The sequence below is a fragment of the Debaryomyces hansenii genome, assembly GCF_000006445.2.
Source record: "Debaryomyces hansenii CBS767 chromosome F complete sequence".
In the NCBI taxonomy this organism is placed as follows: Eukaryota; Fungi; Ascomycota; class Pichiomycetes; order Serinales; family Debaryomycetaceae; genus Debaryomyces; species Debaryomyces hansenii.
The window spans coordinates 2,042,364-2,057,156 of record NC_006048.2 but is presented as its reverse complement, the minus strand read 5'-3'; the positions used below and the strand labels follow the sequence as shown (position 1 = coordinate 2,057,156).

The 14,793-nt window shown below is 36.8% G+C and overlaps 7 protein-coding genes and 1 non-coding gene across 8 annotated transcripts; 2 read left to right on the top strand and 6 right to left on the bottom strand. All coding sequences in view use genetic code 12, as the record gives it.

Annotated features, from left to right (window-relative positions):
• Window positions 1-155: 155 nt before the first annotated feature.
• Window positions 156-2,252, bottom strand: DEHA2F24816g (DEHA2F24816p; the record flags this gene model as incomplete). Its single annotated transcript, XM_461418.1, has 1 exon — window positions 156-2,252. One exon carries the CDS (start codon window positions 2,250-2,252, stop codon window positions 156-158), a length of 2,097 nt encoding a protein of 698 aa, XP_461418.2.
• Window positions 2,253-2,539: 287 nt separating this feature from the next.
• Window positions 2,540-3,547, bottom strand: DEHA2F24794g (DEHA2F24794p; the record flags this gene model as incomplete). The annotated part of the gene is made up of 1 exon (XM_461417.1): window positions 2,540-3,547. The coding sequence occupies one exon, from the start codon at window positions 3,545-3,547 to the stop codon at window positions 2,540-2,542; it is 1,008 nt and encodes a 335-aa protein (XP_461417.2).
• A 625-nt stretch (window positions 3,548-4,172) lies between these two features.
• DEHA2F24772g (DEHA2F24772p) lies at window positions 4,173-4,580 on the bottom strand (the record flags this gene model as incomplete). Its single annotated transcript, XM_461416.1, has 1 exon — window positions 4,173-4,580. One exon carries the CDS (start codon window positions 4,578-4,580, stop codon window positions 4,173-4,175), a length of 408 nt encoding a protein of 135 aa, XP_461416.1.
• A 1,920-nt stretch (window positions 4,581-6,500) lies between these two features.
• DEHA2F24750g (DEHA2F24750p) lies at window positions 6,501-7,403 on the top strand (the record flags this gene model as incomplete). The annotated part of the gene is made up of 1 exon (XM_461415.1): window positions 6,501-7,403. One exon carries the CDS (start codon window positions 6,501-6,503, stop codon window positions 7,401-7,403), a length of 903 nt encoding a protein of 300 aa, XP_461415.1.
• A 143-nt stretch (window positions 7,404-7,546) lies between these two features.
• DEHA2F24728g (DEHA2F24728p) lies at window positions 7,547-9,439 on the bottom strand (the record flags this gene model as incomplete). The annotated part of the gene is made up of 1 exon (XM_461414.1): window positions 7,547-9,439. One exon carries the CDS (start codon window positions 9,437-9,439, stop codon window positions 7,547-7,549), a length of 1,893 nt encoding a protein of 630 aa, XP_461414.2.
• Window positions 9,440-9,683: 244 nt separating this feature from the next.
• DEHA2F24706g (DEHA2F24706p) lies at window positions 9,684-11,168 on the bottom strand (the record flags this gene model as incomplete). The annotated part of the gene is made up of 1 exon (XM_002770850.1): window positions 9,684-11,168. One exon carries the CDS (start codon window positions 11,166-11,168, stop codon window positions 9,684-9,686), a length of 1,485 nt encoding a protein of 494 aa, XP_002770896.1.
• Window positions 11,169-11,685: 517 nt separating this feature from the next.
• Window positions 11,686-11,757, bottom strand: DEHA2F24684r. Its single transcript has one exon. It is a non-coding gene; the product is annotated as a tRNA-Pro (tRNA).
• Window positions 11,758-12,190: 433 nt separating this feature from the next.
• Window positions 12,191-14,773, top strand: DEHA2F24662g (DEHA2F24662p; the record flags this gene model as incomplete). Its single annotated transcript, XM_002770849.1, has 1 exon — window positions 12,191-14,773. The coding sequence occupies one exon, from the start codon at window positions 12,191-12,193 to the stop codon at window positions 14,771-14,773; it is 2,583 nt and encodes an 860-aa protein (XP_002770895.1).
• Window positions 14,774-14,793: the final 20 nt, after the last annotated feature.

Here is a 14,793-nt window from a genome sequence, read left to right as displayed (position 1 = left end):
TTATAAGCTATATAATAAATTAACTTGAGAAGATATTCGAGCTCAAATACAATGTAATTACTTATACGAATATTTAACAGTCTATGTAAATAGTTCTAATTATGATATTTATATATGCGCTGAATATTAATGCATAAAGTGATACAATATTTATATCATTTGTTCTTTCTTCCAGTCAAAATAGAAGCCTGTCTAGTGAGTCTCTTAGCAAAGCTGCTCTTCTTTGGCGTGTTGTCTTCATTACTGGATAAGTCAGACTCTTGTCTAGGGAGAGGTAAGTGCCGACTTGGCCTACTGGAATGGCTGACGCTAGGCGAACTTATTCTTCTTGGAGAAATATATTCAGCTGAAGCGGCGGTCGAATGAGTAAGATGTACATTGTCATTTGATGCATTTGTTGACACTGGTGCGTTTGGTTGTTGTCTCATTTGTAAAGCAGGGCTATATGGTAAGGATTTTGGTTTTGCAAGACGAAATACGTGCAGTATAGGCTTCAAATAAATTGATGCCAAAGTTCCAATATTCAATTCAAGTTCTTCTAATATAGTTGGATCAATATTATCACTATCTGTTGAAATAACTGGATTAGAATTCAAAATGACTTTCTTAGTATTTGCTTGAAATTCGCCATCTGCTCCGTTAGCATCTTCGGCGGAAAGCAATCTCCAATATATAAAGCCTCTATCTCTAATATCAGGGTTATCTACTTCCTCTGTTGCCCACTTCAAGACTTTCAATATCAAGCTTTCGCCTCTTTCTGGTAATTTCAAATATAATTTCGTTGCAGCAGTGAGAATGGCATATTGTACTTCTATCGGATCATCCTTAAATGTAGAAATAAAATCTCCCATAATAAATTCCACCTTTTCAATATGTTCACAATATTGACCTAAAATCCAAATCATTGCAGTTTTGGCTTCCGGTTCATCGATAACTTTATAATGTTTCATTAACTCTTTAATTGCGAAATTATATCTTCCTGGATATTTCCGCAAAATATTCTTAATTACAATTGTAGATTCTTGTACAATATAAGAGATTCCATTAGAAATTAAATCACATATAACATCAACACATTCGTCTGATGCTCCAGTTAGTTTAACAGCTAAATTTCCAAAAGCTCTAATCGCCTTTCTAGCCATGGCAACATCTACCTCAGTAGCATATTCCTCTAATTCTCTCAAGACAACATGAACATTTTGTTCATTTGCAGCTAAGTAAATTATTTCTAGCTTTGTATCTTTAATGTAAATAGGGTCATCGTAACGGCAGAAGAACATTTCAATATCGAAACTTAGTAATTCCTTTCTACCTAGAAGTAGAAGAATAACATTTCTCAAAGCAAGAAACTGTGTTTCTGGTGGTTTAGATAGAAGAGACACAAGTGAAGATCCTAATTTCTTTGATAACGTTGGAATCACTAATTCTGGATTTTTAACGTAATGGCTGAAGTATACAATTATCTTAATTGCATTCAAAATGACAGCGGAATTTTCATGTTGTAACGAAGGAATGGTAGCTTCAATCAAATCCAAGGCCTCTTCCGTTGTCTGTGGAACATAAGCCATTAAGGAATTTAATATATATATGTGACACCACTCGTTTGTCTTCCCCAAATATGACAATAAGGCTAATGAATGTTTCTTATCAATGGTCAATGATAAAGTTTTCACTTTCTCAGTAATATAGCTAAGTGAAGCTAGAGCATTTGCCACAACCGTTTCATTTGAGTCATATAAAAGCTCATTCAAATCTTCAAGTAAATGCAGTTGTGTAGCTCTTTCCTGATCATGCTGAAAAAGTCTTGACACGGCAAAAGCTGCCGCTTTTCTTACATGAGGATCGGGAGAATGTAAAGCACTAATCACCTTGTTAAATGTTACGCTAACGTAGTCTTTATTTGGAATGGATGATAATGTCTTGAGTGCTAACGCTTTCATTAAAGGATCCGGTTCATCTTCAAACCGGACCAAAAACGGTAACGCATCATGGGCATCCTTCGGACTAGAACTGGCGAATGTAATCAAGTATTGGAAACACATCTTCCTAATTTCGAAGTCATCAAACTTCATAAGGGAAATTATATCCGGAAAGAATTTGATAATTTCATTATTATTCAATATTATATTGGCAAGTACTTTTTTTAAAACAACTTTAATTCTAGCCTGTGGCTTTGATTTTTTAAGTGCTCGTTCCAACTCGGTCCTTAACTCGACGGACTTAGTCTTGACAAATAGTTTCCCATCACTCATTATTGTTGATCAAGAAATGAAAAGTAGATCAAATCATAAAGACTCAGTTTACAATTGAATAGTTCCATAAACGCGTGATATACAGGAAAGCAATATTTTAGCTGTATATTCTTTCATATTACATCTAAACAAACTCTTCAGGCTTAAGTATTAGATCAAAAGATTAAGCTCTTAGCAACATGATAGTTAGGGTTGTAATTAGGAAATACTATATAAAAAAAGAGAAACTATTAGATTGAATCGAGAACAGAACAGAACAATACCAAGTAGATGCAAATATAGATAATTCACGTTAATTGAACATAGCCTGAGGCATAACTGACACTGCTGTCGTGGTGTTTATGGACTTCACTACTTTGAGAATAATTGATCCAGTTGAATACCTTACTGCCGGTTACAATGGACTTACCCGATTTTTCATATTCTTCGAGAAGTCTCAAAATAATACCTATTGGCTTTTGACCACAGATTGTATTACTTGTAACAGAAATGTATTGCTGCCAAAGATTATAGGATCCTGCTGATGCAATATTCATGGCCTCTCTGTCCAAAAGTTCTATCGATTGGTAAATTGGTAGATCTGTGGACTTCATCTTTGTAGAATGACGTAAATTGATTAGATCATCTTCCTGGATTCCTTTCGTAGGCTTCTGAAGTAGATATTTAGTGTAACCAAACCTAGACCCCCAATGGCAAAAATCAGAACTAATTATGAATGTATTCTCTTCATCGTCTAAATATGGCAATAAAGCATCCACTATATCTGTACTCAAACGATCGCCCATTCCGCTAATCATAATCGGAATAATCAGAGGTACACCTTGAGGCAAATGCTTAGATTTGTAGTAAATAAAAGGGGTATGCATTTCAAACGAATGCTCGTCATCGTCAACATCTTCACTCATGTACTTAAAAACTCGACTTCCCTTCGAGCCCTCAATACCGGTTAATTGCTTCGTAACTTCAACATCCACGGGCAATTTTCCGAATGGCGTCTCATAATACTCATATCTTGAAACCAAAGCAGAGCTCTTAAAATATACGTGATGTGATGGACCCAATATAAACACCCGTTTGACTTTCGATGTATCCCACGCCGTAAACGTCTCAGCAAGTCTTGCTCCACTATAGGCAAATCCCGCGTGTGGACCAATCAATATCCTAGCTCCCTTTACCGGCTTTCCGTTGCTACTTACATTATGAGCTTGTTTAAAGAACCCTTCCAATTGCGATCCCAATTTAATGGTACTATTTGGATACCATGTCCCTGCATGACTTGCGGGACGAATAGACATATTTTCCTGGGTATGGACTTTTAATAACTTATAATCCAAAACCTTCAATTCTTACAAATTAGGCTTTGCCTTTCTCTGATCAATGTTGGTTTTTCTTCTTCACAGACAATATATTCTTTGAGAAAGAGTCAACTCTATTCAAGTGACTACTCTGCTAGAAAATATTGTGTCTATGACTAATCAAAGAAAAGCAAGACGTTATTGGTATGATAAATACAAATAACAGTATAGAATTGTATTACAGCATCAGGCGTAATGACTATAGATAAGACTTTTGTGTAACTTTTTCAGAAGCTAACATAGTACACTTATCACGAAGAATTCAGGAATCAGACAGACAGAAGTGTTCCGAAAGGTCCGTCAGAAACAACAGGTGGCAAATCCGTATAAGTGATAACTTTCTAGGCATAATAAAGAGTTTTGTGTGTAGATTGGTTATTCAGAACATAAGGAAAAATGGTTGCGTGCATATCTAGCTCTAGAAATAATAAATATTGTATAAATGTATATTGAACTGTTTTGACGAGTTATATGATATAAAATGACTCAAAAGTGATATGTCGATTACAACCAAATCTTAATGTTATAAATATTCGTAGATCATTAGGTTTACTAGACTACTCAATTACTTCTTTTTTGTAATTTCCAACGACCATTCGGTAGTCATCAACTCTTCGTCGTTAGCAAAGTAGGTGGATGTAGCAGGGTACACGCCTCTAACAATGAACCCACCAGGGGTGGTATCTTCAGGGAATTCCTTTACGTAAAGCTCTTCGGATGCTTCGTAGTCACCGACTTCGAGTTCTCTGGACTTGACGGTGATACCGTGTCTCTTCACGACCTGTTTGTATTTGAAGTCCTTCAAGGTTTTCTTAGCTTTGAAGTGGATGGAAATGACGTATTTCGAATTTTCAGGAATCTTGAACTCAATTTTTTCGGCCCCTAAGACTGGAACAAATGTAGGTTCTTGACCTTCGATCGAGATGGAAAATTGGACGATTTCAATGTCTGGGTGGGATCTAGCGACTGTCATATTTACTTGAATTATTTATGTACACTTGCAAACATAGAACCATTACTACAGCAGATTTGCAGCTATTTATATGCGACTTTTGTCCTCGGTACCAAAAATGCGGGGGGTCTTTTTTTCTATGGACAGTTTCACATGATACTGGATGAATAATGAACCAATAATAACATAAGTATCTGGCATAAGATGCTTCGTGATGTGATCGTACATGATGTTTAGATGTAGTGCTTTGGTTTCTCGGATCTCAAGGCTATGTTCTCTCTTAGGAAATTTCACTCTTCTTTTCTTTGCAAGGCTAGCGACCTACCTAAAATTAATCGCTTGATCTTATTTCTCTACTTCATTAACCGAAATGAAACGTTTATTGTAACTGTAATTAAATATATAAATCTGGTGGTTTTCGGTGACAATGAGTCGGATATTAGGGGCCGAGACGTGCGGTTCTAAACGAATCTACCTCTTCTTGTAGTAGCGACTTTAAGTCTGAGATCGAAGTGGCCATATATTCAAACTTAAAATCGAACGGGAGACTACATTCTGGTTCATCCTTCGGGTCCCTTACTTTATGCAAAAATGTATGGGACAAGGACTGGTAGATATCCAATCGATCCTGAGGATCCCAACACAACAAGTTTTGCATTAGGTTAATTGCCGGCATCGACGCATATGGGTAAATGTGCTTTAAACTCGAAGGCAAATACAGATCCTTTGCTACTGTAACAATATTCCAGTCGTACTTTCTAACGATACTGGCTGCAGGAGAACCTAAAATCTTGACTATTTCACTGATCTGTTCTAATTGGTCTTTACCCATGAAAAGAGGCCTGCGGCCGTATAGCTCAGCAAGAATACACCCTACAGCCCACATATCAACGGCCTTTGAATAACGTTTATTAGAGAGCATTAGTTCGGGGGCCCTGTACCAACGGGTTGCAACATAATTGGTTATAGGAGCCGATTTCTGCTTGAAGTACTTTGGATTAATGCCTCTTGCCAATCCAAAGTCGCAAATCTTCAATACACCTTGGAGAGTCACCAAAATGTTTCCTGGTTTCAAATCACGGTGAATGACATCGGCAGTATGTATGTACTTCAACCCACACAATATCTGGTAAACGAAATTCTGGATATGAAATTCCGAAAACTGGATCGATGAGTAAATAACTCTCGCCAAATCGTAGTCTGCCAATTCCTGAATGCAATAAAGCCCATCGTATGGCGCCGTGGACACCAAATCCAAATCAATTAAGTTCACAATCTATCTCTATGTTAATATCACTCCTGTCTGTATCGTAAAAAAGGTATATAATTACATTTCTATGGCCCTTAAAGTGTCTCATGAGCTTCAATTCCCTCACAGCCCGTTTCATCAACACCTCTCTCTTGAATATGCTAGATACCTTCTTTATTGCCAATTGCAATGTTTCTTCTCCGTTCGATGATTTGGTATCTATAGCCGAGCAGACTGTTCCATACGATCCTTTTCCAAGAATGCTTTGGATCTGGTATCGTGAATTAATCGAAAAATTTGCATCTTTATAGATTATATGGTCATTTTTCTTCAAATTGTGTTCCTCGATATTCTTATTCTGTTTCATTGAATAATTTTTAATATAAGTGCTCATATTATCCTTCTCTATAATACTTCCGAATAATCAACTCTTTTAGGCCACCATTAGATACCACTAATAGTATTATAGTAATGATTGCAAAATCGTTTGTGGTTGTAGCAAATGGGACAAAGTGACACAAAATCACTCGAGCCAAAAATCCAAAATTGAGTCACATTACGTAATCAGCTAAAAAAAATTGAAAGTGAAAAAAAGTGAAATATTCTTCATACATCTCGAGACGGATTGATAGCATTCAATAGAATAAGAGACTAAATCATATTGTTAGCAGTAAATAATAACAGATATTAATATGAGTTCGTCGCACTGCAGATTTTATGAGAACAAGTATCCCGAAGTGGATGAAGTGGTAATGGTTAACGTCCAAGAGATCGCCGAAATGGGTGCCTACGTTAAATTGTTAGAATATGATAATATTGAGGGGATGGTATTGTTATCAGAATTGTCCAGAAGACGTATTCGTTCGATCCAAAAGTTAATTCGTGTAGGTAAGAACGAAGTTGCTGTTGTGTTGAGAGTTGACAAAGAAAAGGGTTATATTGATTTATCGAAGAGAAGAGTTTCAGCCGAAGATATCGTCAAGTGTGACGAAAGGTACAACAAATCGAAGGCTGTTCATTCTATTTTAAGACACTGTGCTGAAAAATTCACCATTTCGTTAGAGACATTATACCAATCGATCGGGTGGCCATTAAGTAGAAGATACGGCCACGCGTACGATGCGTTAAAATTATCCATCACTGACCCTACTATTTTCGACGATATTGAAGCTCCATCTCCAGATGTGTTGGAAGAATTAAAGTTATACATTTCAAGAAGATTGACTCCTCAAGCTATCAAGATAAGAGCTGATGTTGAAGTTTCTTGTTTCAGTTACGAAGGGATTGACGCTATTAAGAAGGCATTGACCGCTGCTGAAGAGATTTCTACCGAGCAAATGGCTGTTAAGGCTAAATTGGTGGCTGCTCCATTATACGTCATTTCTGTGCAAGCGTTGGATAAGAATCAAGGTATTGCTTTATTAGAAAAAGCCATTGAAAAAGTATCTGAAAGTATTGAAAACTCTGGTGGTATTTGTAAGGTTACTATGTCTCCAAAGGCAGTCACTGCTACTGAAGATGCTGAATTACAAGCATTATTAGAAAGAAAAGAAGCTGAAGATAAAGAATCATCCGACGAAGAGGAAGAAGACTAAGTTAATGCTAGCATTTAATTCCTCATTTCTCGCCTTTAACTAATTACTTGTCATTTTACCACTATTCTTTTCCTATATATAAATTTATTCATATTATGTATCATTATACGAAATCTTTTGAAGTAGTATTTATGCAGTAGATTTCAAGTACTGAAAGGCAATGACTTACTAATAACCAACTGTTTTCTATTTGCCCTTTCTACTATATATGCCGGCAAATTTGTTACAAGCAGAGAGGGAATTCGTAAGTCTGTCACGGATTCGGGGATCAATACGTGGTCGATATTTGTCAACTCTTGGTTCCCGCTCAAGTCTAATGTTCTTAAATTGTTCCCAAATTTGACATTTCGTATAATTTTTAGTTCATTATATGCCAAGCTCAAAGATGTTAATGAATATGGAAACTCTATTGACTCAACACTTTTTATAGAATGGTACCCTAATCTTAAAACTTTTAACTCAGGAGGAAAGATTACGTCCTTCAATGTAGTTATACGCTTATCATTTTCATCAATATCAGGATCCATTTCAATATCAAGCAACTCCAACCCGGGTGGAAACTGCACATTCTTCAATGTAGTCACTAAGTTGTTACCAAGATATAATTTTTTTAATGCCATAGGAAATTGTACTTTGTTAAGTGTCTTAATATTATTATTTCCCAAATACAAACTCTCAATACTATTTGGTAATTTCAAAGGGTTTATACTATTAACTCCATTAAATCCCAAATTGACTTCCTTTAGAAAAGCTGGTAACTTCAAGCCTCTTGTGTTAGTCATAGATTGCTGTATATTCAAGGAGTGTAGCAGATCCGGAAATTTCACACCAGTCATGGATTCATTAGGTATGCAAGAAAGATCCAAATATTCTAAGCTTTCTGGGAACTTAGCCCCTTTAATACATTCTATTGGGTTTTGGGATAATGATAAATATTTCAAGTTTCTGGGAAAATTTACTCCTCGCAAACTATCTATTCTATTTTGAGATACATCTAAAGTCTCTAACCTCGGAGGAAATTCAACATAATTCAAGAAATATATTTTATTTTCGACTAGTTGTAATTTTTCAAGCGATGATGGGAAGCTGACGTTGTCTATGCTTGAAATAGAACCATTGCAGGCCACAAGAACTTTTAAGTTAGGTGGCATTTTAAACCCTGCCAACGTTTCTAACGAATATCCACCACCAATATTTAGTATCTCTAAGGAATCAGGAAATTTGACTCCAGGGAAGAAACGAATACAGTTTTCACCGTAATCAAATACTTTCAAGTTTTTCCAATTTTGTATATCTTCTTGAATCTCTTGACCCAACTTCGCTAAATCATTCCTTTCAGTAAGATATATCGTGTTTATTTCATACTTATTAATCACCGAGCATTGTGTTACTTGGTCCCCAGCTACCTTATTCAATACCGCAAGAAACCTCAGATATTCTTGCCTTTCATACTCTTGGTAGTCTTCCCACTTCTTATGAGAATCAAAATGGAAATGATATGCTATTTCAGACATACTCTGCATTCGAGTCGCATCATGCTCGATAAAGTCAATTAGCTTTTTCATATTATTTTCAAATTCATCATTATATTCCACACAAATATTTAAATAGTCGTACAGGACACTTGAAAACCTAGTATCTGAATCCAAACTATCAATTGAATTAAGCTCAATTATATAAATATTCTCATTTTTAATATTTTGAAGCCCTTCTAAAAGCATCTTCATATGCGTATACCGAGGTTTATCATATACGATAACAAGTCTATTTTTCTTTACTATTGAACGATTAGGCGATTGAGTAGAATTAGTTGCATAGTTCTTGACTGGTTCTTCTAACTTTATCTTCTTAATTGGTGATGCATGTATAGATGTGACAGGTGAATGTATAGTCTCGTTACTTAAATTTGATGATTTCGTTTCTTCGCCCGGTAGTATATCAGGATCTATTATATGTTCTGATACAGTCGGTATTTTATCTGCATTATAACTTGCATTATAACTCGGTGGTATACGTGTACTAGATGCCTCCTCCATTTATTTAGTACCTATTAATTCTATATAAACAAACACTGTTCGTATTTTCATATTTGAATTTTTTTTGTAACATTTATGCTCACCGCTTCGCTATCAAAAAAGTGCAGATGAAATGAATATTTAGATTATGTGTATCATGTATATTATGTATGTTACGTATATATGTATATTATGTTTATCATGTATCATATGCAATTAGTATGTCTTAGATCTATGGTATAATCTACAACTATGTATATTAAATTCAAGCCCTTCTAGGGGTCCATTTGAAACAACTTCTTAAAGCAAGACCTAAAGGAACTCTTACTGATAAATGTCCACCGTAATCCGAATCAGATTCAGCGTCAACCAAAGTATCACGGCCCAAAACGTAACCTCTTAATAATAATAATGATAAGGCACATACCGCAAACGATACACCAGCAAACACAGAACAGTAGACATATTGTGTAGCATCGACAAAACCCCCACCTCCGGTTTTCAACGACACTCCTATAACAGGAGATGCAATCCCGGCACCGCCTAAGAACATCCACAACATGCAGAAAGTGACATTTAGCTTATTCATGCCAACAAGCCTTGCAATAGAAGGTGCGACGGTACCGTATATAGAACCCATTAAAGAACCCATGATTAAGGCAAATACGATAATGGTTGCGTAGTTCCTGGCAGGAATCCACATTGCCAAAGCAAATATTGCGCATAAGGTATATGCGATAAGTGCCATAGTGATGGAACCAATTTTGTCAGCAGTGAGACCAACTAAGGGTCTTCCTATACAAGAACCCAATTGAACCATTGCAGACACAATAGACCCTTCATATTCGCTGTAGCCTAATGATGTAGTAAAGTTAACCAAAGTATACAATACGACCACATATGCAAACATACATGTTATCACATATAAGACGAAAAACCAGAACCCCGTACACCTCAAACATTGCATGTCGATGATGGTGAACTCAATCTTAGCATTTTTGGAACGAGATCTAAGAATTGCTACGGCAATCCATACCAAACCGAATGCTATAATACTCTGACATCTGAGGGCCCAGAAAACATCTCTAGTCTGAATGACCTTTTGCATACCAAGGTTGAACACAATACCACCAACCCCGGATCCTGCTGTCGCCAAACCTCCCAGCAAGGTCCTTCTCTTTTTGAAATATTGAGGAAGTAACGTTATTCCGGGGAGAGAGATGCAAGCTAACCCAAAACTATTTATGACCCCTTGTGTCATGTATAATTGCCAGCGGCTTACTGAAAAACTCGCCATCATTAGGCCCATAAACTGCAAGCAATTACCGAGCATGATTAGAGGTCTGGTTCCGATCCGACCTTGTAAATAGTTGATAAATGGTGAAAATAGCAACCCCCCTCCAAATGCTATCCCTCCTATAGCACTATAATCTAACTTTGATGCTCCCTCGAACGTATCGTTATTCAAATAGTACGAAAAATAAATCGCAAATCCTGAGTTCATACCCCAGGTTGAAAAATTAAGCAAAAATACCCCAAACACTATTACCCAAGCATACCCAACATCATATTGAAACTCGTTCTCATCTGTCAACGGTTTATCCTTTTCCAAGTCTGAAGGTATCATATTTTTTTCCGAGTTTGTACTAAGACTCTCCACATTTGGCTCGCTTTCGTCTTGACTCATCGAATGTTGTTGGTTGATTTTGTCGTTCTTTAACGACTCAGTCAGTCCTTCTTCCATGTTCATATCTCCAAATTCTCCAAGCGGCTAATGCTAATTTGAGGATTTACTTCTTTAATAAGGCACTTTATATCAGAACATTATTATAGTCATTAGTCATTACAATGCAGATAATGCACAATTGACTTTTGATTTTTTTTACCGGACCGATTCAGCTACCGGTGCGAAATTATAGAACGCCGTTTATAGGGTTTACAACAACCATACAGACATCATCCTGTCATTTCTGATGTGCTTGAGTTACATATCTTAGACTACATTGAATAGTCCATGTAGCCAACCGGATAAAGTATGTAGTACGAATTAGATTTAGCGTAAGTTTGGTACGAAAAAGGATATATGGGAAATATAATAATAGTACAAATAATTGACTGATTACTCATACGACAAGTGCCATTTGCGCTTCGACCTGCAGTAGAGACGGATGTCGAAGCCTTAACAAAAAGGTACAGTTGAAAAAGAGAAGAGCATATTAAAAATAAAAAAAACAGTACAAAAGGGGCAAGCTGGGAATTGAACCCAGGACCTCCCGCACCCTAAGCGAGAATCATACCACTAGACCACATGCCCTCTTGCAAGTAATTTTAAAAAAATGGTTACATAAAAGGAGTTATGGGAACGCCAGCGACATTATGTTTATTCGAAGGAATACCGAATAATTTGGGCTATAGGATGTTCCTAATACTGTTGAATTATATGTTTCGTTAAAGAAAGGGTCTTAATAATGCCAATAATAATTAATTTTCCCGAATCACAGACCAGATTGTGACATATGTGGCCTCATCCTAGGAACGAAAGGAACAAATAAATTGGATTTTATATGAGCTCACGATATTGATGTAGATTAGTCTGAACCTGCTTCCATCAATTGAGCTGTGGAAACTAGTCTGTCCTGTTGTATCTTTGGTTGGAAAACTAGGAGTTTTTTTGGTCGACAGACATTTCCATGTGCGACATTATTTGATCCATTGAAAGAAGTTAACTTGGAGGTATACGAACTCCATTATCTCGACATTAGTACGTTTTCTATGACCAACACCGGCCCCATAGTCAGAAGAGTGTTCCGATACGCTTCAGTATTAGATACTATCTGCTACAAGAGAGGGATACATCTGTCGAGAGCCCTTTTGAGCGAAAGTCGCTTAAATTCAGTCCCTCCAGATCGTACCAGAAATATAGGTATTATTGCCCATATTGATGCAGGGAAGACAACAACAACTGAAAGAATGCTTTTCTATAGTGGGAAAACTCGTCGGATTGGAAATGTGGACGAAGGAGATACGGTGACCGATTATTTACCATCTGAAAGGGAACGTGGTATCACAATCCAGCTGGCAGCCATTACAATTCCTTGGAATAAGAACAAAATTAACATAATAGATACTCCAGGGCATGCGGATTTTACATTTGAAGTCACAAGGTCTTTGAGAGTTTTGGATAGTTGTGTGACTATATTAGATGCTGTTGCAGGAGTCGAGGCACAGACTGAGAAGGTTTGGAAGCAAGCACAAGCATTAGGGATTCCAAAGATTGCCTATGTCAATAAGATGGATAGGGATGGTGCAGGATTTAGTAGAACAGTGAAAGAAATTATCCAGAAGTTGCAAACTCGGGTGGTTTTATGTAATATCCCATACTGGGAGACTCCTGTAAATGATGTGCCCATCTTCAAAGGTGTTCTAGATGTATTAAATAAAAAGCTTTTAAAGTGGAATTCTGATTCAAATGCAAATGGGACTGATATTAGTGTCACTGACTTAGAAAAAGAAATGGATAAATACCCAGAATTGTACGAGATGGTTAGTAAGAGTCGTGAATCAATGGTTGAAACGTTGGGTGAATTTGACGAAACTATTATAGATTCATTTTTAGAGAACGATGAAGATTATATGAAAATCCCTGTAGCTGTGTTAAATTCTGCTATCAAAAGGGGTACGCTCGCTAATTATGTTACTCCAGTATTTTGTGGTTCATCCTTCAGGAATATAGGTGTGCAACCTCTCATGGACGCAGTTGTGAACTTTTTACCTTCTCCATTGGAAACTAAAGTTCCTGACATCAGTTCTAACGCTCCAAAAGCCTTAGCTAAGATGAAAGGCAAAAATCGTAAGAAGAAAGTAACCTCGGAGCCCACTGATGTTCCTTTATCTATGGATCCAAAGCATGGTTTAGTTATTAACAAGAATCCAAATTTAACTACCGCATTAGCTTTCAAAGTTATCACCCATCCCACTCGTGGTGTTATGACCTTCTTCAGGGTTTACAGTGGTAAGTTGACTTCCAATACAACTATCATGAATACTCGAACTGGTAAGAAACTTAACCTTAGAAAGTTGCTATTGATGCATGGTGATGAACCGGAAGTCGTACCGCTGATTAGTGCAGGTAATATAGGTGTTATTTCCGGTACCGATGATGATATCGTTACCGGTGATACGATAGTTTCTCATGGCCCAGTAAATAAACCGTTTAATGATTTGGAATCCAGTTTGAAAATGTTACCAATTGAAATTCCGCCACCACTATTTAATTCATCAATAGAACCATTGACTGCAGGTGACACGAGACATTTGAATAGTTGTATACAGATATTATTAAGAGAGGATCCCTCCTTAAAGGTGAGCGTTGATGAAGATCTTGGTCAAATAATTTTGAGTGGAATGGGAGAATTACATTTAGAAATTATCAAAGAACGGTTGGTTACTGATATGAAAGCTAATGCTAGATTAAGAGATGTTGCAGTCTCTTACAAAGAAACATTAGGGAAACCAAACTATAAACTGGTCACACAATCTACTGGAGACAATGGGTGTGTTTCAATAGAAATTTCTATGGATTCTTTCGAAGGATTGGCTGAAGAGTCTAGTTTTGCTGATGAAGATGGTGCAATAGTGTTAGAGCATGAAAATAATATTGTTATTTTGGAACCTTCGGCTACGCCTGAATATATGCAAACTGCCATTGATGAAAGGCGTTGGAAATCTGACCATTCTTTGGAAGATCTTCAAGAAAGCTTGGTCCACGGATGTATCACTGCGTTACAATTAGGTGGGCCTGTATTTGGTTTTGCTTTGCATTCCACTGTCATCCGGATCAAAAACTGGCATTTCCCGGTTGATTCGAAAGACTACAATTCGTCCTCATTATTGGATATTAGCAGACGGGCAGTTACTAAGAATATAAAGGATCTTGGGGAATCAGAAAAGGACTTATTCAGCCTCTTAGAACCTATTATGCAAACAAAAGTGTATATTAATTCTGACTCGTTAGGTGAGGTTGTTCACGACTTAACTCATAGATGTCAGGCTACCATTACCTCGATCGATGACGAATCCGAAAATATGGACGCATTGAACTGGGCTAACGAAGAGTCAGAAAGGGTCTACGTACCTCCTGACTACACCATGAAGAATACAAATAATCTTCAGGTTGAATTGAGAAATAAAAAGGTGATAGTTGCAGAAACACCTTTGAGAGAAATGATTGGCTATTTATCTCGTTTGAGATCAATCACTCAAGGAAGAGGGGTATTTGATATGAGTTATCTTGGTATGAAAAGGGTAATCAAGTCAAGATTGGCTAGTATATCCAATGAATTTAATTTCATGTAATTGTAAATAGTAGTAGATAG